This window comes from Colius striatus, chromosome 13 (assembly GCF_028858725.1).
Source record: "Colius striatus isolate bColStr4 chromosome 13, bColStr4.1.hap1, whole genome shotgun sequence".
Classification (NCBI taxonomy): Eukaryota; Metazoa; Chordata; class Aves; order Coliiformes; family Coliidae; genus Colius; species Colius striatus.
Genome location: NC_084771.1, coordinates 8,694,587 through 8,722,312, shown reverse-complemented (window position 1 = coordinate 8,722,312; position 27,726 = coordinate 8,694,587). Strand labels below are relative to the sequence as shown.

At 40.3% G+C, this 27,726-nt stretch overlaps 1 protein-coding gene across 2 annotated transcripts in view; it reads left to right on the top strand.

Moving 5' to 3' along the window:
* CHRDL1 (chordin like 1) overlaps positions 1–15,194 on the top strand; it is a 39,883-nt gene extending 24,689 nt beyond the window's left edge. For both annotated transcript variants that reach the window (XM_062006919.1, XM_062006918.1), the window contains exons 7-12: positions 3,063–3,130; positions 4,350–4,524; positions 7,838–8,032; positions 9,778–9,945; positions 10,848–10,937; positions 12,142–15,194. In XM_062006919.1, the coding sequence (XP_061862903.1) occupies positions 3,063–3,130; positions 4,350–4,524; positions 7,838–8,032; positions 9,778–9,945; positions 10,848–10,937; positions 12,142–12,272 (827 nt within the window). In that variant the 3' untranslated portion in view covers positions 12,273–15,194. The remainder of the gene's footprint in view (positions 1–3,062; positions 3,131–4,349; positions 4,525–7,837; positions 8,033–9,777; positions 9,946–10,847; positions 10,938–12,141) is intronic.
* The last annotated feature ends 12,532 nt before the right edge of the window (positions 15,195–27,726 follow it).

The window sequence follows — 27,726 nt, the reverse complement described above, 5'->3', positions numbered from 1 at the left end:
CCTATGGCCAGTTCTCAAAGATGCAGATAAACACTTAAAGGTACCTGTGGTTTTCAGAAGCCCCACTCTGTTGATATCTGTGATTCCAGGTTCCTTTGTAAAACTCTCCTACTTGCACCTTTGTGCAGCTATATCTCTTTGAGATTCTGCTATTTTGAATTCAATACTATTGTATGGTAAAGGGACTATCCCATTGTTGGTCATATCATTTTGCCTGTGGTGCTGGAGTTGTGAAAGACAAACTAGCGCAGTCTCACAGTCCCCATCCTAAGGAGTTCACTAGACCAAAAGCTCAGAGTAGTGAAGGGGATGAGCCAGAAAAAAGGTACTTTAGAGTGCATCAGTGTCTGACAGTGCATCTGTGTGATGCACAGATAGTAGAGCATGCTTTGAAGGAGCAAGTTCCTGGATAGAAGCTATGTAGCTATGTCAGTGCAGCAAGCTGTCTGAGCTACTGAACCTGTAGAGATGCAGCGGTAATTAACTTCAGTGTGGCATCATGGAGCACCTGAACTAATCTCTCAGCAGGGCAGTGCTGTGGGCTGCAGGAATACATCAGCTCAGTCAGAACAAGGACGAGAAGCATTTTGCAGGGAGATTTTTCCTCGTTGTCTGCTGCTTTGCCATGTTCCCCCACAGGATCTTTACCAATGTTAAAACATTTTGCCAGGCAAACTGCTTGTAAAGCTTTCTGATAACAAGCAGGCAAGGTAATAGTCCTGGCGTCTCAGGGTGAAATTTAGTGATATACTGTTTTAAATACATTGACAGTTAATTAAAGCAAATCCTTGCCAATCATTTGATTACTGGTATCTGTTCCCTGACAGTTATTTGATCTGTATTTGAAAGCAGCCTTTTCCAGTTACAAAAATCAAGCTGACTTTTTAAGTGTGAAGTCTTAGACATTGCTATGCTGTAAACTAGCCTTTCACTGGAGAAATCAGTCACTTCAGCCAGAGAGTCCCTAATGAGACACAAGTTCATTAGACTTTCCCTATGAAGGATGAAATTTAATTGGATTATGCAGTAGAAACAGCCCAGTATGTCTACTGTTTTTCATGCATTTCACTGTCTAATATTTCTATTTAAAAGTGTTAAAACAGTCATTTATCTTTTAATCAGCTGTGTCCTTTTCAATAGGCCACAAGCTGTTTTATCTTCTGTGATTCTTATGAAATGCAAATCTAAACAAAATGTTTGCATCAAGATCTAGCACAGCTTATGGGGATGAAACTGTGAGTCAGTTTCTGCACGCTGCACGGCCAAATATATTAGCATAATATATTAAAATGTGCAGATTTTCCTATTCATTCCTCTATTACTGACTAGAGGAGGTTCCAAGAGCTATGGTTCAGATGCTGGTTTCTCTCAAGATCCAACTTAACCTTAAGGGGAAAGTTCCTAGAAACTGCATAGAGGACATAAAATACCAATAGATAGTATGCACTGAAGTGGTGGATCCAGGATGGATCTGATTGAGTTAAATCTGGATGACTTCACTTCAGGACTGGAAGCATACCTGTATCAGCACTGCAGCTCTCCCAAGCCATTGTCACACCCTACCACTGCTGCAGCAGCTGTCCTGCTTCAAGGACCTAAGCTGGTGATCTGTGTCACTCCTGATGTGGTACTGCTCTGCATTCCAGCGTGATGCTTGGCATGTCTAGAGCTAGGCCCTGAGCCTCTGGCAGAGCAGTTTTATCTGTACTTGTATCTGAATTCCAAGGCTGGGATAAATTCCAAGCTCAACTCCACGCTGTGTAATTTCTCTTGTTCTTGTACAAGGCTTATCACAGAACACCTCAAAATACATCTCTAAAAACTTCTTAACAGCCATATTATCTCTCTAGCCTGAACTGATCTTTCCTGCTGTAATTTCCACCCTAGCTTATGTTTAGTTGTGTTTGTATCTATGAAGCTGTCTTTACAAAGAAAACAGCTGGACACTACTCTGGAATAGAGACCAAGGGTTTTTCCCTCTTTCCAGCTTTCCTTTCCATGAATCACATGTTTGGCTGCGAGGAATCAGAGCCTGGCTCTGCAAGTCTCTCACATCGATTCTCCAAAGCATTCATTACTTCTGCATCACATGCACGGATCACAAGTGCTCTAGCAAAATCTTTTCACTTTTAAACAAGTCAGAATGTCCTTTGCTGTGAGCATCCTTACTGCTGTTGGCCTTTTTCTGTAGGCTCATAGCCTACACACTTTTATTGGCCTGTTTCAATAAAGCAGTGCTGAACAGTTCATACTCTTTACATGCAAATGTGGGATCCTGTGAGCTTAGATGCGATCTAGTCTTAGTGGGTCAACTTCTCATACCTCCTGCCATAACTAATTGCATGTGCTTGGCTTCCTGGAAGAGTTGCTGTTTTGTGCCTAATGAGTCATGAACTGTTCATGGCCATCACTTCTATTTATGGAACAGTCAAACTTTGACAATCAGATGAAAACACCTCCCTGGTTTTTATCATACCTGGGAGTGAATCGTTACCTAGAAATGTTTATTAAATGAAGCATAAATAAGAAGGAAAAAATAACCATTTAGATATGGGGACAGGAAACTATCAGGACAAAATATGGCTGACTTTTTCTTGGTGTGTAGAATACAGTGTCACTTATTAATGGCTACACTTCAGAGCTGACTACAAAACTGTAATTCAGGATTCAGTCCTCAGTCAAGTTACATGTCAGATGAGCAACAGACGAGATGGAAAGTTGCACAATGGAGCCTTTCTCTGTGGGCTAGGCTAAGTCATGTCTCCTCACCTGTGCCTGAGATCATATGGCATATGGTTGCTGGAAATTACCTTGACTGTTCAGCTGTGTAAGTCTGATAGCAAATCTTCGTCCTGCGTTTGCATAACGTTTGGAAGAGGTCTTCCTTTTGGTCTTTAGAGCATCTAGTACAATAAAGTCAGACTACAGACTGACACTTCCACACACTGATGCATCCTCCACCCTAAATGTAGCTGAAATTTGGAGGAGACTTTTCCCTGAAGTATCTCCCAAGGTGTTGCACTGTTACTCCCCTAACTGCTGCTGCTCTGCTTCACGTACAGGAGACGGAGAGTTATCATGGGAACATTCCGATGGAGATATCTTCCGCCAGCCAGCCAACAGGGAAGCTGTAAGTGTCACCTGCCATTTCTAGACATATTTTCCTGCTGTGCTGTGTGTGCCAATACATTGGGGACAAAAGACAAAGGGATGATAAGTCTGAATATCTACTGCTTCATCCTGGGTTCTGTGAATCTAGTTTTCTTTCACTTTCTGGGTTAATAAACTCAAACTGAATTCATTAATGACACTGAATGCTAAAGTCTCCTGACTTCCTGGGGGCTCTGGATTTGGTCTTTGTTGTATACGCTTTATAAGAATAAAATTCTTATAAAGTTTTGTTTGCCAAGAAAGTACCATATCTAAATCTCAATTGCAAACATCCCTGTATATGTTTACTTTAGGGGCTTCACTACATCTGAGCCTAAGAGTATCCATTAGCAACTTCATCCTCAAGAGATAATTTTTATAACAGCATTTGGAGAGAATATTAAGAACTTTTAAACGTTAGGTGCACTGCCTAAATACATGAACAAACAGGTCTTTGGGTTAGTGAGAAGAATCATGCTTTATAAAATAACTGCTGTAACATATGCTGTTCCTTCATGCCTGTGGGTACTTTGGAAAATAATTTTCTGAAAACAACTGGAGGTTTTGCTCTAGAAAACACTGCACACTAACGCAGCTGCTACTTTGCAAATAGAATGAGACTTCTCAGTCTAGTAAGGTTCTGCACTGCCCATGCAAGGCTAAACCCTGGCCTTCCATGAGAGTTTAAAGCAAAAAAGAGGATGGATAGTCATTCTGGATGTGCACTGCCACTGGAACCCCAGTAGAAAGCAATTTTGATGAGGAAAACTTGACAGTTTTTCTCATCTAATCCTAAAGTACACATTAGTAAAATTGGTACCTAGCTCTGAACACCATTTTTACTACATGGAGAGAAGCAGGCACTTCTGGGTTGTGATTCATCCCTTTATGATACAGAGATCCACAACAGGTCAGGTTCTAAAATTGCCTCTCTGTCCGTTGCCTTGATAAGGGACTTCTGATGACCAACTTAGATAAAGACACCTACACTGAATATACAGTCTGGTGAGATGAGTTATAACTGCATATGTGTAGATGCCTTCATTACCATGTTAACTCTCTGCAAAACCTGAATGGCCTTTATTTAGTATGGTGCCATTCATTATATTTAATGGTGCCCGCGTTAAGCTTCTAGGAGAGCCTCTTTCTCCACGTTCATTGGAATGAGACGTTTACTTGCCTGCTCACTTTGTCTCCAGAGACACTCCTACCATCGCTCCCACTACGATGTGTCACCCAGCTCTGCGAGGCAGGTAGTCAACATTCCCCGGTTTGCCAGCGCCAGGAGTAACCGCGGAGTCCTGCCGGATCCCCAGCAAGCTTCAGGAACCATAGTACAAATTGTCATCAACAACAAGCATAAGCACGGACGAGGTAAAGACAAGTACTTCTTACAGTACTTCTGACTCAGGAACCAACCTATAGCTGAAAAAAGTCTTCTCAAAATGTACAGCAGAATCTTGGAAACACACAGCGGTACCGAGAAACCCAACGCAAATCAGGGAGGCAAAAAAGCAGGAAGCTGTTAAGGAGACGAAATTAGCTCTTGACTGAGATCAGTTGTACCTACACATACAACGTTTCACTCTGCAAAGGCCTCACACTGTCATGAATTACTTTGTAGGACTGTGCTGCATAATTCTGAGAACACATGCAGCAGTGACCAGAGAAATGAGCACTTTGTGCCGTAAAGAACAGCCTGATGCTGTTAGATTTGCTCACTTGTTCACACAGTGACTTGTCTAGTAGGAAATCGTTTGTGGTTATTTTTTTCGCACTGTCTCCTATTTAGTTACTAGCTGTAAACAGCATTTGTTTCAAATGCCTCACAAATCTCAGACCATAAATCTTTGCCATAGTGTGAAGAGGTTTCCTACCTCCCAGGCTTAGCAAATCATTCTCAAGGAAGAAAATATCATGACTTCCCCTGCCTTAGGCTATTTGTCTGAGCCAGTGGGATGCAAGGAGGGCTTTTCCTCCTTCGTGACTAATATTTGAGGCAGAGTAGGCAATTAGCTTGTACTGGATGCCTGAGCTGTAAAGAGGCAAAGTTAACCAAGGTAATGAGTCTCACTCTAAGAATCATTTAGTGCCTTCTAATAATGTCATACAGGACATACTACCTTATGGGGACAGCAGAACTTTGAGCCTATATGGCAAACCCCATCTCAACATGACTAAGCAATACTCCTGCTGCATTACAGGGAGGAGAAAAATAAAGGGAAAACATCAATTCTCCAGTTAGTGGGACAGCGGGGTTTATACAATAAAAAGACTGGGATGCTCTGTTCCCACAGTGGGTGTATCTCTGTGAGCAGCAGCCTGCAGGAACAGGCCTAGCAAGCTATAAAATAAATAGCTGTAAAAATGCATGTTCAGAAGAGCATCCAGCCACAAATACCAGTGTGCATTCACTTTTAAACTACCTACAAAGAGTTAAAAGCCCATGTATTAAGGCCAACTAATCTTTTAAGGTATTAACTAACAGAAGGAATGTTGGCCATAGGATCTTTATTATCCACCTGAACAAGCATGAAAAAACATTCAGATCATGCCAGAGTTTTATGCTGCATCTAGGAGCAGGAATCTCCATGGAGTGCAATATCTTTGACATGTAATTAACACATGAAGACATCATCAAAGCCATTTCTAACTGATTTGATTCAGCAAATAAAGAGCATACAGATGAATAGCATATTCTGGATGCAGGATATAGTAACTGCTGCAGCTTCAGACACTCACTGCCTCCAGAGTGTCTGACAGATCCCCACGATGGAAACAGGAATGCTGACTGTGTATTTTCTGTTGTTCTTGTGCAATTAACAAGGGCTTTATTAATTAATGCACATGCCCCTTGAGACACATTTCAACAAGTTAAACACATAATTCTCCAGACATGCAAATACTGTTCAGTTGCATGGATACAGATTTATCTTTTTAACCATGAAGAGCACTAAAAAGAGAGCAACAGGGAACTAGGAGTTATTTTCCATGTTTTGGCTTCTACTGGAGGCTTCATCTGCTACCTCAGAGTAATTATTTAACTACTCTGTACTAAACAAACCTGTAAAACAGAGAGAGAGTATGCATCTACACAGTGGCATCTATTACCCCTTCCCCTGACAGGGAGAAATCATGAAATATTTATGTCCATAAAAGATCAGGAGAGCTCTATCTGGGGAAAAAAGATCTATATAAGCATAAATATAACTAATAGTGTAGTATTTAAACATCAAAGAAGCCTGATGAGTAGCTGAATACTTCGCAGTTTTCTCAGTTCTAGAGGTTTTTTCCCATGTTCTTAGTATACATTTGCTTTATATATATATATATTTGCCTTATTTAAGAAACAAAACTGTCTCCTACCTCTAAAATAAAAATATATCTTAAGAAAGGGTTAAAAATTAGCAAATTGTAAACCAAATGATAGCATAACCCCATGAAAGACAATACATTGCAAGAAACACTCCCTGTAAATCTCAGTAACTCAGTAAAGTATAAGCTAGTTGGTCACATCTGTTACCAGTTAGATGTAAATTTCAGATTACAGATAAAAATTAAATTGCTTTTGAAAGTTACAGGCAAAATAGGAACATATTTTACAAAGAAAAGCATTAATAAAAATGATGGCATATTAGAAGAATTGGAAATATTTACAACATATCCCAGCTTCACTTCAGTTGCTTTTAGAAATCAGGCAGTGCCCTTTCTTTCACCTTGTTAGGATCAGTTTGCATTTTTCTTTGTGTTTATAAAATATTTAAAAAGAAAGAAGTAAAGTTTAGAGGACAAATGCAAACATAGTGTAAAGTGATAGAATTCCTATTAATTGCTGGGTGACCCAAAATAGCTTCCAGCAGGCATGGATTTTTCCACTCTCCTTGTGTCAGCTGTATTTCTCTGTCTCCCAGGGGCACCAATAAATAAATATTCCAAGGTGCTTAGATGTTATTGGAGTGAAATTTCAGTCTCATTTGCATCCTTTCATGTTAATGTTTTCTTGTGATTCCAAAAGTTTCTAAATACTTATAGCTATATATATTTCCACAAAAGACATTAAGACTTCCTTTTGCAATGTTCCCTTGCTTTGTTCTGTTTGTTGTGTATCGGGAATTCTGATGCAAAAGCAGTAAAAAGCCCAGGTGGCACTAATCCATCCTGCTGGTAGCATGGCTCTTGCTGCAAAAGCCATGTTCAGCTGTAAAAAAAGTTGTGCAAGATGACTCAGTAGCAAATGTCATGATCCTGTCATCTGCAGATTCAATTCCAGTAGCCAGAGCCAATGTAGCAGGCTGTGTCCTGTGTGTGGACTGGGATTAGGAGAGGAAGGAGGAGTGAGTTTTATAGGCTGGTTAATGATGCAGAACTGAAATGAGTGCAGTTGAGAGGAACAAGCCAAACACTTGACTCAGCCACCTTCACTGTTCTCCTCAAAGCAGTGATGGACACCAGTGTCAGCAGGGTCAGGATCAAGGCAAAACTACTCAGAAAAGGGTGATCACAGGCTCAGACTCATGTTCAGTAGTGAAACGCAAAGTTAATAAGCAGAGAAATGGGCCAGAGCACTAATAAATCATGTATAGAGACACTGCTTTAAACAAATGTGCATGGATAATGAATATTCATAGAGGGGCAGACAGTGAACATACCTTTTCCAGTTGTACTTTTTCTTCCTTTTCTTTCACAGTTTGTGTTTCAAATGGCAAAACGTACTCACATGGTGAATCTTGGCATCCTAATCTCCGAGCCTTTGGAATCGTAGAGTGTGTGCTGTGTACCTGCAACATCACCAAACAAGAATGTAAGAAAATTCACTGTCCAGAACAATATCCCTGCAAATACCCTCAGAAAGTAGAAGGAAAATGCTGTAAAGTCTGTCCAGGTAAAACAAAGTTCATCACAGACCACCTTTTTGCTGTGCATGTTAAGGGGCTTGGCTCAAACCTTCTGGCCACAATAAGATTTTATGAAAGTAGCAATAGCTGTGCCCATTGTTTCAATGTGTGTGCAGAGAGCTCAATATGAGATAGGCAGAGCTGCCTGGCCAGCCCTGCTGTTCACTGCTCTTCCTCAAAAGTTGGAACTTGCTGCTGGGGGCATGTATGTCCTCATCAGTCACTGCCTTTCTTTCTGCTGTTAGCACGACTTCCTGACACTCACTTCCAAAGACAACATTACAGACATGTACACAGAAAGTTCATTATCATCAAAAGACTCTCCCATCTTTCCCCCACTGGTGTGCCCACAGAACCTTCAGATCATTTTCTAGCTTGTGAAATTTGCCTGGAGATGATACAATTTCTGCTTTTTAAAATGTATCAGAAGGATTCAAACCCTCTAATTATAAATTGATTGGTGTCAGTTGTGAAACTTGATCTTTCAAATAAATACAATTTAGGATTGTTTCTATGCTGCAGTAATGATTAAACTTATGGAAACATTACTTACTAAAACCAATGCCTACAACTAGTGAAAGATCTGCCTCTGTGAATCTGCTGATGGTCTGCCACATGACCAGCCATATTGCATATGATATAAAGGGTAAAGGAGTGTCCAGTTCCCTTTTTGTCCTTTAAATTTACTTTCTACTCAGTACAGCCCATTTCTGTGTTTGTTTGGTGTTGAATTGGACTGAAATATTCTGAGGAAATGAGTTGTTCAGTCATATAGAGGAATCCTCTGAATGTACACTTCCTCTTTTCTCTTGGTAGCTGTGCCTACTGGGAAAATACATGACACAGTGGCAGTGGGCAGGCTGCAGCTGTGGATCTAGATCCTTTAGGATTCTTGTGAATCACAGATCCCCAGCTTTCATTGGTCTCATTTGGGATGAGAACAGTCAGCAAAACCCAGCTAACAGACTTCAATAGAAAATTTAATAGCAAAAAGAAAGTTACTGTCTTTTTCTTTGAGATCCTCTGTGCCAGTTTTTAAGAAAGCTGAACCTCTTCCTTCAGTCTGTCTTGTGTGTGTGGAGATATATTAGTTATTAGGTTTTTCCATACAAACAGCAGTCTGAGTTTCTGAGTTGCATCATCTCTCTTACATTTTTGTCCATATTCCAATTACCAACAGAGTAATTATAATTTCTACTTATATGCCCTAAGACTTTATGAGGTGGCCAAGAGATATTGTGCACTGTGGCTAGCCCAGGCTTGCACTGGTCAGCTGGCTGCTGCCAAGCAAAATGCAAACCTTGTAGGTTCTACCTCCCCTTTTCTCAGCAAAGCCTTAATTTGGGTATCTTCACTCTGCAAAACAACTAATTTTCATTTGGATTTTTTATTACCACTGAGATTTCTGTCATGGTTTCAAATATGCTTGCAAAGTGGACAACAGGTTCAAAAACTGTGAGGAGTCTCACAGGTCACGTGGGTTTACACAGCTCATTTCCTTACAAAACTGGATTATAGATACAAATACTGTCTTGCCACCATAGACAGGCCATCAGAACATAGCAGAATAGGACACTATTAAATGCCTGGGGCTTAGCTGAAGATAGATTTGCGTGGCCATATAACTGAAAATTCTACTTTTAAACTAAACCTGCTTGGCTATCAGTGCTAAGTAAGTTGTGGAGCACTTGATTACATATGTGGTATGTGTTTTGGGCTTTTTTTTAAACAGAAGATGTGCCAAGTCAAACCTTTGACAACAAAGATTACTTCTGTGGGACAGAGACATTTCCAGTCTATGAATCCATTTTCACAGAGGACGGAGAAACCATCAGAAAAATTGCAGTAGAGACTGAAAAACCACCTCAAATAGAAATACATGTGTGGACAATTAAAAAAGGTGAGTTGAATAAGTTCTGTCTTTAAACAGGGTTATCATCTTCCATTAAAATCCCAGGACAATTTACAAATCAAATTATCTTGAGCTTTCTATTGAAATCAGCCTGCCCTATCTAGTGATGCTACACCCTTGATGGTCCAGAATATGGGCCAAAAATGTGTTAAGGATGGAAGTAAGTATCTTTTACTAGACTGACAAAATCAGGAAAAAAAATAGAAAAGCATTTAGAAGCTCAAACACTTCTGCAAATCCTCAACTTCTAGTATAATAAAAAATATCTCCAGCCTCCTAGAAGTCCTATCTACTTAATCTACTTTAAGCAAAAATCTTGTGAGCCTCATAGGAAACCCTCAGATAGTGCCGCCCTTTACACAGAAATGATGCTTCTTTAGAATGCACTTTAAAGCACAAAGTGTGAGCAGAAAAGAAGTCACAGAGGATCGGATGGTTAATAACTACCGTGTGTGTTCAAGAAGCCACAAAGCCTGTGATAACTTGACAGCGATGCTGCCTGCTAGCTCATGACAGGCAAAATGGTATCTGACTGCAAAATGACCTAGTTTTCTTCAAGACACTGGGATTTTGGCTTCTGTTGTAATCTTACATTTACTCCCGAGGAAGAATTCAGCTATGTTGGAAAATAATTGGCTAATTCTCACACTCCTCAGAAAACTCTCTGCAATTGTAAACCCACAGAAGGATTTGCAGGGGAGGAGGAAAAAAAGACCAGGGGAGTGGCAAACAATCAAAAAGAATAGGCTGAAAATCCAGGTAATTGGTAAGGATTAGTTCACCAGATGACTCAACACAGTGGTAGTTCTACATAAAGGTAGGACAGCAACCCAGGTTTAAAACAACAGGCACATTTCCAGTAACATACGCTTCTCATTTCTCTGCTGAAGGGATTCTACGTCACTTCTATGTTGAAAAAGTGTCTAAGAGAGAATTTGAAGAACTTCCTTACTTCAAGCAGATAACAAGGACAACCCCTAGTAAGTAAAATCCTGACTTTTTCAGGTTCCTATAACCATAGCCTTGAACAGCATTCTCTTTTACTCAACACAGTTGAGCAGATGTACTAATTTTTCCTCTAGTAACATACCTCAAATATTTTATAACTTTATGGTTTAACTAATCAAAACAGAGCAATTTAAAATTGCTCTGCAATGTAACAGTAGTTTATGTCCACACTGCCTCAGTTTCCTGTATTTTGATAAAATACAAGACAGGTTGTTTTCTGCCCATACTGTCAAAACTTTGAAGTATGACCGATGCCAGCAAAGCAGCACAATTTGGATTTATTTAAGATTTCAGTTTACCTCACGTTTTTAGAAAGCCATTTAGAAGTGAAAAATTTCAGAGATGATTAAGGAAGTTCTCTATTTGGGAAAAGCCTATTGTATCTTCTTAGCAATATCTTCATTATTAAAACCTGTCTTTTGAAAGGACATGTAGTTTCTTTATCATCCTTGGTTCAGTTTCTCTTCATCCAGCCAGGGATATGGCACTTAATTTGATAGTTAAATTGAAGTACAGACGTTTTTAGTTCCCAGTTCTTTGGCATTACCAGTTGTCATTTTTTTTCTGAGTTCTCTAATTAGGCAAGGAAGTATTTTTCCCAGTGATAATACAGGCTTAGTGAGAAACAGATACCTTTTCATATATAAAGTTGCCTATTCTTTTTCTGTCAGCTTTCCATAAGCTTGTCATTGTTATCTGTAATACAGTATTCTAGTGACCGTGCCAGCAGGCATTTCTATTAACATTATAAAGTAATGTATGGAAATATTCATATCTGGCAAACACAGTTTGTATGACACGTAAGTAGGCAGAGTTCACAGTCCATTAAACACTTAAACTTGTTGCTTCTCAACTTTAAATACTTTACCTTCAGAGTTAAATTTACACATCATTCTGTCATAGAGCAGCCAAAGTCATAAATGGTTGAATAAATAGGTTCAACTTACAATACTACTTAATTAAGGAAAGAATAATATTCTGGTCCTTGTTCACGATTGTAACAAAGTTATTTTGCATGGAATATGTTACGTGATTGTAAGATACTTTGAATATTTTCCATGGGAGGATTGGATATTCTCTCCATGACCATTGTGAATCAGTTGGTCTGGAGAGTGCTTGTAAATGTCTTCTATGCCCTTTTCTAAGTATCTGTTTCCTTTGTATTTTTGTTTTCAGGCCAGTGGAAAATATTTAGCGAGGGAGAAGCTCAAATCAGCCAAATGTGTGAAAGCAGAGTGTGCAGGACTGAGCTCGAGGATTTGGTAAAGGTTTTGTACCTTGAAAAGTCTGAAAAGGGTCACTGTTAAGGGAGACAGCACTGGAGGGAAATCTCAAGAAAACTTACGAAAACTTGGATCTGCAGCTGGACTGCAGGCTTATTTTGCTTAAGTCAACAGTTGCCCTAAAACCCAAAACTATAATGCAGTAATTATTCACATCATGCACAGCAAATTTGCTGCTTTATGTGTAGTGGTCTGTGACAACCGTTCAAATATCTCCTCCAAAAGACTAGGAGGCTCTGTATTACGGGTGGGGGAAGGAGAAAGAGAGACTGTACTTTCCCAGAGCTGCATTTCTTTTCAAGTGAAAAAGAGAAAACAGAACATTTTTATTATTATTATTTGGCAAGTTATTCAAACTAATGAAAAGAAGGACATCCAATGCATGTGCAGGAGCTATGGAGAGCTGAATTCATGTGCTGAATTTACACCGTTTCTGGTGTTTAAATGACTCATGGAATTTTTTTTAGCTGTGGAGGAAAAATACAAGTGATACAATACTTGTGTTGGAGACATAAAAAACAGATTTAAACTAACAAACTCCTAAGGAGCTTGCCTCTGGGATGATGTCTGTAGTTGAGCAGAGTCTATAAACTGAACAGCAGGTGTTAGTGGCAACCACTATATTTTTGTAGCAATTTGAAGCAAACGTTCGCTTTCAAGTGGTTTTCTCTGTTTCCTCCACCCACTTCTCTACAAAATGTGAAGGGTTAGCTCCCTATCACAGTCCTAATAACTTTGTTCTTTTGGACCCTATTAACACATGGTCTTGGCTGATAAACTGCCTTCTAAAGTGACATGGCAGAAGGTGGTGAACTACTTGCAGTACTTTCAAAACACCTAGAGGATTAGAGTGCTTAATTCCTTTGTTCTGATTTGTTACAAACTTAGTCTTCTGCATTTTTTGGAGGGTGACCTGTCAGTTCTCAAGCTTCAAGGACAGCTGTCTCCTATGACAAATGCCAAACACCTACAGCAGCTCTGTGAAAACTGTTAACTTTGTGAAAAAGAAAGCTGAGAGATTCCGTTAAATTTATGATAGCGTGTCTACAGTGCATTTAAGAAAGGAAGCTCTCATCTGCAGAAGTCTCAGTATAATGTAAAAAAAACGTTTTCTCTGAAGAGCTACCGAAGTGCTGCACTGCCTTGTGGCTGCAGTGTTGGATGAATCCCAAAAAGCAAGTGACTCTGCCTGCTTTTACTCCCATTTTCTACTCCACAAGCAGACAGGAATACTGCTGTTCAAACACACAGTAGGAAACAAAGCTTTATGGAAGTGGTCTGAGCCAAGGGCTGGGTCTTCACAGGGAGTGAAATTAGCAGTGACAGCAAGGATTTTGAGGTTTGTCATTCTGCCAGTGGCAGCACTCCAGGGTGTACCCATTGCTAAAGGGATGAAGGTGTGCAAGAGCCCAGTGCTGAATGCCAAAGCCCATCTCAGGCGGAGCTTCACCTTCAAGATCCTTGGCTTGTGCAGCAAACCCTGGCAGCCACCCTCTCCAGTGCAGGCCACAGGGCCAGGCTTCCTCATGCTGCCCAGGTCCTGCCTGCACTGCCTGCAGCCTCAGGAGGAGAGTAACGCAGGGGAAGAAGGGGGTAGAACCGACATGAGGGTGCAGGAAAGGTTGAAGGGAATTGGGAGCATAGGGTGATCTCAGGTCCTTAGCAATATTGCCTGTATATAACCATGCCATTGTCCAGGGACACATAACATTTAGGAAAACTTCCCTCCCTACCAAGTACTCAACACGGTCCACTGCTTAACAGGAAAAGATGCTAAAAAGGGAGCTCCCCCAGCAACTGATTTACAGAAACAAAATACTCTTAGCTGGTATCAGTAGGAACCATGAGGGTGTCTTTCCAAGCTTCCATGGGCTGCAGGGAAATCCTCCATGGCAGCAGGGCAGTCTCAGCCTGGGGCCTGGGACACCTCCTCCCTCCTCCTGCCTGGCCCTCAGTATCAGGGCTGTTCCCGACATGTTTTTCCCTCTCTGCCCAGCACTGTTTTGCCCTTTCTCAAATGCCCCTTCCCTGAGGTGCTGCCAGCCTTGCTGAGGGCTCAGCTGTGCCCTGCACTGGCGCCGCTGGAACCGGCTGGAACCGGCCGCATCCGGCACACAGCAGCCCCTCAGCTCCCTCAGAGCGACCCTGCAGCCCCGCTGCCAGCGCCCAGGCACAGGCATGTGGCAGCGCTGGTACCACTCTGTAGTGCACAGTCTTCACTAGCACCTGGCCTTTACAAGTCCTGTAGAGCGAAGTGAACTGTGCCACCAGCTTCCCACAGAACTGTAGCCTCTGCCTCCATCAATCCTGTCCTTGTGTTTGACAGGGGTAATAGTGCGTCCTGAGGCCCCAAAACCTTGCTGCACCAGAGGTTACTGCACAATAACTGTAGAAGAAGCAGTTTGGCATCAGCAACACTCACTGCACTGGCATCTACTGCCTTGAAATGTGCTGCAGAAGTGCAAAATTTTGTTCTAATCTTCTAATAAGTCATGAATTAACTTTATTATCCCTTTGGTGAAGACATTGTAAGGAAGAGGTTCTGAGGAACTGTAGCAATCCAGTGGGAAGACCAGCAGTCGATTTCTCACCTCACAGGCATCGTTGGTTTGTAGCAGTAGCTGGTGGAAAAAGACTAAGTGGAAAGTGTACAGTGTAATTTTTTTTTGAGAAGAAGAAAGCAACCTGCTTTTTGTATTTGTGACAGGACGGGTGGAATCCAAATGGTGTATTTATTTTATAATAAACACTTTTTAGGAAAAGCAAAAAAAACCCCATTAAGCAGCACTTAGTAAAATGCAGTGTTGCATTTTTCCAGTTTCTGGTCACTTAACAAAACACAGAATGTCATGTTTTTCATTCTCTTCATGGGATGTATGTCTGTTAGGGTACTTATTTATGTACTTATTGTATCACTTTGACCTGGTTTGATAAATTAATAAACCCTGGAGTTGATAATAAAACAAAACACTTTGTGGTTGATGCTGTTTGGTCAAGATGTTTGGTTTCAGTTCCTTGTTTGTAGTCCTGCTGCTGCCATCTCAGAGAAAGCCCGGGCTGGGTGCAGTGCATGGCTGCCTGCTGTGGAGTCTTGTACTGAGCTATGGAAGAGTCAGATTCAAGACTTAGACTTTGCACAGGGTGCACCACCTGCATCCTTAACACTTTTGAGTGTGAGCTTGAACCACAGGGATTTCAGCAGTATACCTAAGATGCCAGTTTATCAAAAACCTAACAGGTATTTGTAAGGTTGTGAGCAGTTCTGACCTACTGTCACTTACAACCTAGCCCAAGAAACACTATGAAGTGTACTCATGGGAGTCCCAGTGAACACAGCAGGTTGTGTGGCCCTCCACAGACAAATTCACATCAATTACTTGTTGCAATATGCTGCACTGTTTAATGTATAGGAGTGATAATGTTGCTCCCACTTAAGTCCATTTCAGTCCAAGGCACTAAAAGCTTGCTGTAACTCAGCATCTATGGGGTTGACACTGAGCCCTGATTGCTCACTACATCTGAAAATCAGACACACAAAGCTCACAGCAGCATAGCTGTGTCCCCATTGCTGCAGTAGTTCAGTATTTTGGGTTTTCTCTCAGGAATATCTTCTGCAGAATTTTGCAAACCAACCCATACATGCACTCAGCTAAATTGAAAAGCTCTAGACATTATCATAACCTCGGTAATGTGAACAGACAAATTAGAAGGATCAGGAGGATGCTCAAACTGTCAACTTATTATTTAGTCTCAAGAGCCATGACTCTGCTTTCAGGACTTGCAATGTATAGACTTTCTGCTCAGATATACATTTGACCTCCGAATTTAATTCAGCTTTCACCTCCCCCATATGATTAATTTGGAAAATCAAAGCACTCACATCAATGAATGGAAAACAACTAAAGAAGAAATCAGGCATTGACAACTGAGAGAACAGTACAGGACATATTGCTATCTGAGCTAAACAGAGTGCAAAGCTCAAAATAATTGAGGAAATGTTGATGGAACCAATCTGGAATCAATCCCTAATGACTAGAAAGAGATGGTCTTAAGAAACTTAATAAAAAGATGTAAAACATTAACTCAGATATGGCTAGTAGTGTAACTGAAGTGGAGAGTATCAGCCTTGACAAAGATGATTATTCAAAGTGGCTGCAGTAAATCACTGAATCACGATGTACATGAAAGATGTCTCTTGAAATTCTTCATGAAATTCATTTTGTTATTTCATCACAACCTACATACTTGTGTTAGCCACCTTTTGAGTTTAGTGAAGCACCTGTTACAAGAATCCTTCCAATAAGGACAGGCCCTAGGCATGCATACTTGCTTTACTCTGCTCTCCTCCTTTACCGGCCCCCTTCTCCCAGCCTCACTATCTGAGCAGCATTAGCCTTCCAAGTAGCCGCAAACTGAAAGTCACTAACAGGCAGGGTTGCACAGTTGCATCTCCACTGAATGCATTCTCTTGATTTCATAACATCCAAATGCTTTTTAGCAGCACATTAAATCTTATTTCTCACTTCACTCCTATTCCTCTCTCATGTAACACAGATCATCTCTGACTCCACATGATTCCCAGCCCCGGGGAGCTCAGTATTGAAAGAAGAGCCCTATTTACCGCTGTGTTCTTCTGAACTTACTTTTAACTATACCTACACAAGAGACAGAACGTGTCAGCCCAACACTCTCATCTTCATACACTCTCCATGTAAAAAGAAAAGGTCAAACCATTTCACAATTCAGATGAATACTTCCAAAGTAATTGATAGCACATGAAGTATTTGCGTAATATTGGTGTGCTCTGGTGCCTATTGTGTTATCCATCTAAGATAAAAGCCAAGATTTTTGAGATTTATTGTGGGAGGGGTGAAAATTGACAAAGTTAATCCTTATTCCCATTTATTGCTTTTGTTTGGGGTTTTAAAAATATCTTCATCTTCTGATCTGAGGTTCTGGGCTGCTTTACTTACTGGGTAAAATATGTCTGCAGCTACATGAATATATGAGTATGAACCCACAACCCTGCCCTTCTCACATTACAACAACCCAACTGTGAGCAAGAATGCAAAGCATCCAAAGCAAAAACAAATAATTGATATTAACTCGGTAAAACAGTTGTTAATGTAGACACATGGGATGACAGTTCAGCATGTTCAGAAAAAGCAGTGAGTCTGATTTCACTGCCCCTCAAAGTGAAAACTCCCAGTCTGTCCTCAAATGACCTCACCTCAAGAGACAGAGATAGTACATCACAGTAAGCTTTAAGTGTAGCCAACTGCTTCTCAGACAGCACCCATCGTTTATTGATCTCTCCTCCATGATCAATTATATCTCCTATAGATTTACTTCTAGTTTTCATTTTGTTTCAGGATCACAACATCACAAAATCAGGCGGGTTAAGGCTCTGATAAATGAAAACTGCATCCTATTCCCACTGAAGTAAACAGCAAAGCTCCCAATCCCTTTAAGAAGGGGTCCCTGAAGAACTCATACTGCTACATACTGTACTAGCATTAAACACATTTTAGCATGCTGTGGTATTTAGTGTGTATGAAAGATACATTTTTGGCTTTTCGCAGACAGATTTCCACTCACATTCCTTAGGCAGCACTTCTACTCTAAGATTGTTCTTGCCCAACACAGTTCTCCCCTCTGACAACAGCTAGGATAGGCCAAGGAATTTGAGTCCTAGTTTTAAAGGCATAAAGAGGAGTCAAGTGCTGCGTAACGACTATGTACTGGGGTATCTTTGTTCCACATCTCTAAATGGGAAGACTCAGTTTCCCATTAAAACATCTATCTTGAAATTAATATGGTATTTGTTTTCATTTCCTGTGCTAAAGTGTTGTGCAGCATGGCCGGGTTGTATGCTGGTAAATACAAAGTCTGAGGTAGCTACAGTTCAACAGAGACTGAAATAGTTCCAATATTAACTTTTTGTAGTGTACTCAGGGTGGAATGAGAAATGCTGTAGAAGCACCAGAGAAGTGAGCTCTTGGGACAGTTTTTTCATTAGTGAAATGAAAAGACATTATGTAGAAGTATTTATGGTTTTGGCTGCATAACTATCACATAAACTAACAGACAAGTCACCAACTAATCAATCTTCACAAGGTTCTTCCTAGAAAAAGGAAGGTTTGATTGTAAATATGACTATTTAGTTAGCAAGGAAATTCTTCTTAGAGACACATGTACAGCTCCAAGTGATTATAAGTTCCAGAAAGCTGTGTCTTGGTATCTGAGATCAAGTTTTAAATTCCATGGTATTAGAAAATATTTCCTTGCTTTGAATGTCATATCATATATTCACATAAGCTGTGTCTCATAGTCTTTGGGCTTAGATCTAGCCAGACAGTGGCATCCTTTCAAAAATAGTCCAATGACAACATTAAAAAACAGAGGATGTTTACAATCAGAACTGATTATCCACTGAGTTTAACTTTGCCATTTATATTAATGCAAACCAGTTGTAAAATCGTGCAACCAAATGCTACCAGTAGCCCTTCTCACTCACTCAACACTATGTAAATGACTTTAACTAAGTCTAAATTTAAAAAGTCATTTTGAGCTTCAGTAAATGTGCTAAATTTCTCGAAATAAAAACCCTGCTGCTATTTTGTTTGAAAAACTAAACTTTATAAATGATGGATTGCTGTCACAAGTGACAGGAAAAAGCTGCAGAGTTTTTTATTAATACAAAGAGCATTCAGCCCAGAGCCTCTTATTTTGCAATCATAAGTAAGTGAAAGATTAATTGATAACAATGGTCAAAGCCTACAGAGACTTAACAACTTACAACAGCTTTTCCACCTTGATTTTTCTTTTTAAGTCAGTTTTTAGAGACCTTTGCACTGATGAGTCTATGCTGAAGAGATTGGGCCCTTCCCATGACATCAGCTTATAACAAGCTCCGAATTTCTTTATAGTCAGCATGTGTTGGGAATTATTTATCCCATCTAGATAATGTCCATGATGAAATCACTTTTATTAAGACAAAGCTACCATAACTACCATGCTTGTGATGATCATGGCTCATATAAATACATAGAGTACCTAAGAAAATGGAACTTGAACGAAGCACTAGAAGGGGCAGCCCAGATGGGCTGTGGAGGCTCCTTCTCTGGAGACATTCAAACCCACCTGGATGAGTTCCTGTGTGACTTGATTTAGGTGGTCCTGCTCTGGCAGGGGGGTTGGAGTAGATGATCTTTTGAGGTCCCTTCCAGCCCTTAACATTCTGTGATTCTGTGTGATTCTGTGATTCTCTACCAGCATCCTTTCTGTCCCAGAGCTGAGGACATCTCTTGTACCTGTTTTTCTCTGAAGAGAATTCTGGTAAAATAAGATTTCATGACCAAACAAAGGACAGCCAAAATCTATTTCATAACAACTCTTCATGCCCTAGCTGGGAGAAAATGTGAAATTCCAGCTGTGCTGCCCTGGAAATCAAAAAGCACCCTGGTCCATTTCTGCAAAAAGTTGTGAAAAGCCATGAACAGCATAACTGTTATTGTCACTAATTGCCAACTGAGAGAGAATCCCAAAAGAAAGCTGGTGATTAGGCTTGGAAGACCTCAGAATGATGTAATGTTTGACAACAAGCTTTTGACTTAAAACAGGTAGTCCAACAAGTTTAAACTGCATTTAATTAAAATATTTTCTAGATGAAAGAGTTTTCCTTTCTGACAAAGGTTCAGATGCCACATAATCATAAACTTCTCAATTTGAAGGTCTGACTACTAGACAAGAGAAGCCAAAATCAGGGAGGAAATGAGAAAATTTGACATAACCCCTTCAAAATGAGCTTTTAAGTGAGTGAAAATAGGCTGACGGACCCTTTTTTACATCTTAAGTTTTGCCCTATAACTACTTTTGATATGCTTGTATCTCTTTTCTCCATTATAAAATCTCATTAACTCCTCACTGGAAACACATCTTCCACTATCTTATTTAAAACTACTTTTTCCAAAATAGTAACAAATAAAATAGGGTGAAAACAAGCTTAAGGCAGTGATGAGACTCTTTATGAAGTGAATAGGTGCTCTCTGTGCCAATACAATCTGTTTAATCACAGTCTAACATTTTAATTATGTATATAGCTAAGCAGACTTGCTTGCATTGGCTTAATTATTCTGCATGATAATATGAACAAAGGGCCTCTGTTAAAGTAATCAACAAAAAATTTAGCTGGCTGAGTTTCCTCAAATGTTCCAAGAGCAATGAAAGATCTGATCATTAAGCATTTACAGCCCCTGAGAGCTATTTTAAACCTGTTCCCTTCATATCACAGCTGTCCTTTGAGCAGCCTCAATCCTTTTTATCTGAAAGCCCTAGTAAGGCAGGACAAAAGAATGTTTCTTGTTTGGAGTGAGCTGTCTGTGTTATCTGTGTGATGTTCACTAGCAGGAGATGTCTATCTTAATGAGCTTTTGGCCAGGAACTGCACTAGCAGTTTCTAACTTTTGTCCAGTTCACAGGACTCCTGATGCAGGGTGCACTGGATGTGTTAGAATTGTAAATGAGCCCCAGCAACTGCACATTGCATAAGGATTCCACAATAACAATTAAGCAATGGTTTCTGCTGTTGTGGGCCTTCCCTGCCAGATAATTGACCACGACAGGAGCTATACAGAGAACCCACGCTGAAGGTGAGGACATATAACAGAAGTGAAGGTTCATTATTTTGCAATGAAAGGGAAGTTAGCACTAGTGGGAATTGGGTTTTAAAGGACCAAAGAGTTAAAGCTTCCACATTCTGGAGGCATTTACCATTAATTTCCCCTTTGCTCGACAGAAGCCAAGTGCTTTGAAATACACTTTGTTTAAGTGGGCGCTGGGAATCAGATCAGTGGTAGCCATGTAAATACTCCAAACTTACCTACATATAAAGCAGAAGAGAGTCCAAGAATGCTAGAAAGTTGTGCAGAATATGTACCTTTATTTTAAAAGCTAAACATTCTGTCACTGTAAAAGCTTTCTATGTAAAATCTAGAAGCTCAAGAAGAAAACCAACCACCAACAAATTACAAGGAAGGATCTCTCTGGTACCCTGTAAGAGCTGAAGTCCAAGGACTTCATGATGCCACTTTCCTCTGTAGCTCCCCCTCATGATATCACGTTTCCCAACACACACACTATACTCTGAGAGAGATGACACACCACAGAAGCACCTGTCCTTGCTGCCTCTTGAGAGATACAGCTCATCTGTCCTACTGGGGAGAACCGGGACTGGAGGAAGAGACCCACAGGAGTCATTCCATACCATGGTGGCCATTGATGTAATTTCTATGTTGAGTCATTTTTCAAATCTTCATTTTCTCATTGAAAAAGGAACCTTCTTAACTTATTTCTTAACAAAATATGCCAAAATGTTGCTGACAAACCCAGCAAGAAAGAACTCAGAAAGTTCTACAAACCTATTCATTATTAACCTATTATCAGGAGATGCAGATTTACTGGGACAAGTGGGGGGTGTGCATAGGGAGGTCTATTGGACTTGCAGGAAGTCCACTGGAGTACGTGTTTCATCCACGTGACTGAGCAGAAAATGTAACACTTCATAATCTCCATGTCACCACCACAGCCAATTCCATCTCACATCCAGCATACATCACTGTGATATTCCTTCTGTTTGGTACAGCCTTTACTGCTAAAGCTGCGCTCCTGTTTTGCACTCAGTTGTCTGCTTGTTTCTCTGCCCAGCTGTCTCAGCCCTGTACCATTCACCCCAGCTTTCTTCCCTGCCCCTAACACTCTTGCTAACAGGCCTTCTCATTTTGCTTATGCTTATCAGTCCTCCTTTCCTTTCCTTTCCTTTCCTTTCCTTTCCTTTCCTTTCCTTTCCTTTCCTTTCCTTTCCTTTCCTTTCCTTTCCTTTCCTTTCCTTTCCTTTCCTTTCCTTTCCTTTCCTTTCCTTTCCTTTCCTTTCCTTTCCTTTCCTTTCCTTTCCTTTCCTTTCCTCTGCCCCTCAGACTGCAAGGCACATTCCTTTTCAAACATCTGATTTATGCAGTTGATCATATCAGTGAAAAGGCAGTGGTGAGAGATGATCATTTTGAATAAACTTGTGCCAAAAAGAAAAAGCATAGCTGAAGGGAGAAAGTGCAGTGTCATAGACACAGAGGGGAAGCACTAGTCCCATTAGCCCATCCTGCTATTCAGGAAAGTGCCTCTAGGTGACAGTTACATTTTTTAACACACTACATCATTAAAAAGGCAATAATAAATATGTATTTTTCAATTCACACTCATTAATAAAGTCAAAGCCATTCTAGAACTGACTATTCCCAGGACATTACTTGCCTCATCTACATTCTCGTCCAGTCCCTGAAGCTTTTCCCTTACCTCATCTGCATTTTTCTTCATTATTTTATCTTTCCACAAGTTCAATTAGTTTTGGCTACCAACTCAAAAATGCTACAGGCTACTGAAGAACAGTGGGAGTTTTTTTCTGTCATCTTATTGGCAAGGGCTGCTGTTAAAAAGTTAGCCTGAAGAATAAAGAGAGTAATAAAATAAGGCAAAACAAAGGCTAAAAGTCCTACAATGCACCTGGGGTTTTGGAGAGCTGGACGTTTGTGACTGGTCATTCTGCTCTCCTCAGACCACAGAATCACAGAGTCTTAAGGGTTGGAAGTGACCTCAAAAGATCATCCAGTTCAACCCCCCTGCCAGAGCAGGACCACCTAGAACCTTCTGAGGCATAGACATTCAGTTCTGAGAGGAAACAGTAAGAAGGCAGGAAACAAAGGAGCAGGGAAAGAAAACTTTTACAGCTGTACAGATGGCAGTCATGGAAAAGGGTCTATAATGAAAAGAAAGGGCAAAGAAACCACTACATGAGTCTTCTCCTGTGCTGAAAAATCATGGTTGATTGACTTGGCAAATTCTTGAGGAGTTTCCTGTGCAGCACTTCATTGTTTGTTTGCATGCAAGCCTTTCTGCTGTGGTCTTGGCTCCCATGTTTGGCATATTTCCTCTGTAGGGTGAACCTTATTCCCAGACATACTTCCTCCACCACAACCATTACAGTGGACTATGAAATATTCACATCCACATGCCTGGTCACAGCACAAAAATGATTCCCTTAAATTGTTCACAAATGTCAGTATATATGGCATGGTAATGGCATGATGCTCTTGGGTGAGTGGGCAGGTACCAGATATTTTCAAGTCCTACCTATAAGACCGAGACTGGGCTAAAGCCCAGATTCTACAGCTCAAGCTTCACTGTCATTGAGCAGATCATCCTCAGCGGGTGCTGAAATCTCAAAGTTCATTGTGGTCTCACCCCAAAAATGTAAATCTCAGAATTTACCTGGATCATCAGATTTCACTTTTTAGGGGTTTGAAAATACCTACAAAGCTCTGGAAACATCAGGACCTCACCAGAAACTGCACGGAGAAAGAGCTTCTCATACTGTCTATTTCTCTGGCCTGCAAATTCCAAAAACTGTGGCTAACTGAAGAGTTTTCTCCCTGAAGTTCTTTTTATGCAATTCACATTCATTTCTCAATCCTGCCATCTGAAAATATAGATATTAGATATGTTCTGATCTTCATTTGGAACCATTTGTAGAACTAATAACCTTTGATATGGGAGAAAAATAATCCCAGTTCTCTGTAGAATGGATTTGCCTCAATATGCAGAAAAAGTCAGCAAGAGGTTCCCAGGAAAAGAGGTATGGATGTGATGTAAGTGTGCCACTATGTTAAGGTCAAAAAGTTACCACTAGGAACTAGCTACACCCTAAGATCTTAACAAATTCTTGCTTTTCTTCTTCTTTGATCTAGCAGCAAACTCAAAACTGCTTAAAAAAATATCTCTCTGCCAGCAGTCTTTGAAAACGCTGCTGCAGGAGACCACACACAGGAACCCAGAGTGTGACAAATAGATTAGAAACGTATGTGGATAAGATAATCAATAATTAAACCCCTAGTAATTTCACTTTTATAATGGGGCAGCAAGAAAGAAGCAAATCAGGACTGCTTTCTGGCAGCAGGCAGTGTTAGCATTCTGGCAACATTTTCCATACACACAGTTCTACCAAAATAGAAACAACAACCATTAAAACAGTTTAAAAAAATAAACTTGCTTTCACTAGAGATAATAACACTTCTCCCCACCCTGAAAAAACATCCTTTTATTTGTCAAGTCAGGAAAAAAGGTCATGACAGTTTTCATAAAATTTGGAGCATTTTCAGCCAGCTCTAACAACAGTGACAAACGACAGCCGAGGGACTTGAAGCCAGCGTAGGAGGGAGTGAGAGCTGTGCACTGTGTAGGATTCATGCTTTCCTGTATTTCACTTCTGTATTATTTCTGTTTTATGTGTTTAGAAAAGAAATTATACGCATAACATGTCCAGGCCTGAATTTACGTCTATTTTCAGGCAAGTTAGACCTCTGTCTCTCCTGCCTGCCTTTCCATTTCTTTCTGATTAACTCCAGTTTATCTGAGTTAATTGGTGAAAAAGCCCCAGCTATAGTTTTCTAATAAGGAACAAAAAAATGTATGTCAAATATAACATTCATCCTGCCTCTCTCCATTAAGTGTCCTTTGCTGAATGTGCTGGTTTTGGCTGGGACAGAGTTCATTTCCTTCCTAGTAGCTGGTATAGGGCTGTGGTTTGGATTTGTGCTGGAAACAGTGTTGATAACACAGGGATGTTTTTGTTACTGCTGAGCAGAGTTTGCACAGCATCAAGGCCTTTTCTGCTCCTCGCCTCACTCCGCTGTTTTTACTTCAACCTGTGAGTTTTCTCACTTTTAGACTTACAATCCTCTCCTCCACTCCACTGTCTCTATATTTTACATGAAGAATGAACAAAGGATGAATGTGAAAGCACATAAGGAGAGGAAGTAGATCTGTCTGTCTCCAGTTTCCTACTGCCAAAGCTTCTCAACCCCTTTCTAAGCTAAAGATTCAGCACCCAGACTTATCACTACTTATCTGCCAAATTTTCTTAGAGTCTCTGATAGACTATTTGTGGCATCCAACTTGAACCAGGTACAAAAGTTCTAATTTTAAAAAGTTATATATCCATACAGACTGTAAAGCTGACTGCCACAAATCCCTCCTCCTTTGATCAGGATGGCTTACTAACTCTTAGACCATAACGATTCTATTCCAGGAATATAAAAAATTGTGAATCTTTACTTACACTAGAAATCCAACAGTGAAAACTATTTTAGAGTGAAAATATCTTGCCCTGGTTTTGTTTCTTGGCATGTATATTCCAGAGCTGAGGATTTCATCATGGTTGTCTTGGGGATCTAGGAAAATCAGCTCACTGTACCCCAGGCCACATCTATCATAAGCAAACATATAAGTAAATGGATAGATTTGGTACGCAGTCACTATATGCTATTTATCACCCTTATGTCATCGTGGTCAGTTCTAAGAGCATTTTACACCCCAGGTAATCTGCCTTTAACATTTCCTAGAGCAAACTCTAGCCTTTTCTGGTGCAACACAAGAGTAGCAGAAGATAGCTGCAGCAGAAGCATTGCCTGCCATCTGTATGCTCCAAGCAGCATTCTTTCTGGTAAAATGGGTACTTAGGGCTGTAAGATGTCCCCATGGTAGCTAACCGCCTCTTAGTTCTCTTCAGAGCTGTTCAGTTAGCTGCTCCCTGCATCAGTGAGATTCTACCAACAGTTTTCTCCTAAGTGAGCAGAAGACCTTCATGAAGGATGGTGAGATCCACTCATCCAAGCATTAACAAAGCATAGAAGCAGAGTGAGCCTGGACAGTGCTTACAGGAGTTTTGACCTACATTTCCAAACTGGGTTCCGAGTTTCTGCAGATTCAGGGTCACCTGGCAGAAACCTCAGAACACCTATTCTCTGAAAAGTAATCTTTCGCCAGTGTCTCAAATTAGACACTCAAAGAACAAATGAATCTGTAGCACTAATATTCAACTTCCTATTTTCACTGGTAGCAGCTTTTGCAGGGATAATTTAATTCTTCTGTTTCATGTAGCATTGAGGCTTGTAAACTCCTTTGAGGATCCCTACCAGGAATTCATCAACATGAAGGATATATACTGGGAAGATCATAATCAAGTCAATCAAGGGGAGAAATTCAAAAGCTTTGCCACTAAAGGAATCAAACATAAAAGCCTCCCTGGGGGGCAAGAGGTTTATGTACCATGCCTGGCCTATGTTAAGAAAATTAAAACTCGTTTCACAACATAAAAGAGCCAAAGTGTCAAGTCATTAAAACCAGTTTCCAGTACAGATGCCCTTTTCCAGACTGGTTTATGAGGGAAATACAGATTTATAATGCATTTAAAGGAACACAACTGACAAAAACATAACTAAGGGATATATACAAGGAAGACAGCATAGAACATAAATTAAACAAGGACAATTTAGATGCAATTTAGCAGCCGTCCACATTGCTCTCACTAAGGATACTTCTGTTTATATACCTGCCAAACTTCTTACTTATTTCAAAGGAAATGTTTGCAGAGCAGATATCTGTAAGGAAGCTGGCCTAATGTAAGAGTTGAGGTTTGCTCATGTTATTTGCCAGGGTTTATTCAGATAGACAGGTAGCAATGCATGGGGAATCCAGACTGCTGCTGGGGTATGTGTGTCAGCCAATGGCAAATGTACTCGAGCTCACTGCCTTTTAGGTCTGTCAGAACAGGCAATTCTCCTCTTCCCTCCCCATTCTCTGGAACTTTTGTTTTCAAAGTCTGCATATTTAAGGTGAAGTGTCTTAAATACACCATTCAGAGCAGGATGGAAAGAAATCCATTTCCTGAAGCAGTCTGTCAATGTAATGCCCAGAGAAAGAGAACAGGGTACAGATGGGTAGTTATGGGCCACGTGTACAAAAACAAGGGATCAATTTCATTTCACACAAGGATGATCTACTAGTTCCTTTACCAAAACTGCTATTCCCCTTTGAAACTGTGTCTTACAGAGGATTCACCAGAAATTAAATAGAAAATTTGGCTCTATAAATTTGAGGTGAACTTTGAAGTAAGATGATCTAATATCTGTTAGCTGTGTTTGGGGAAATGCAGCTACATAACAGGGGAAACATTTTGTTGCCTCCAAGAAGAGCCATAAAGAACCTGGTGGAGATTTTTCAAAGCTGCCTTAGGGGATGGATGTCTAATCTCCATTAAAATTAACAGAAACTGGCTCCTCAAACCCAGTCAATGGCTTTGAAGAATCAACTCCATGGGGGTAATATGTGTTATCAAAGGGTAGGGATGAGTTGTAGGGTTCACTGCATCACATGGGAGTTACTTGCTTGATTTGTTTGTTTCTTTCTTTGAATGAAAAGGAAGTGAGGGGGAGGAAGAAAACAACAATAATAATATTGTTGTTGTTATTATTATTGTTATTAAGACTAAGCTAAATTCCCAGACAGATTTGTTCACAACGGGCTTTAAACACTTTCAACACTGGGGAAGGTTTTATAATGGTAACTGGAATTCTCTGATTGAAGATGTAGA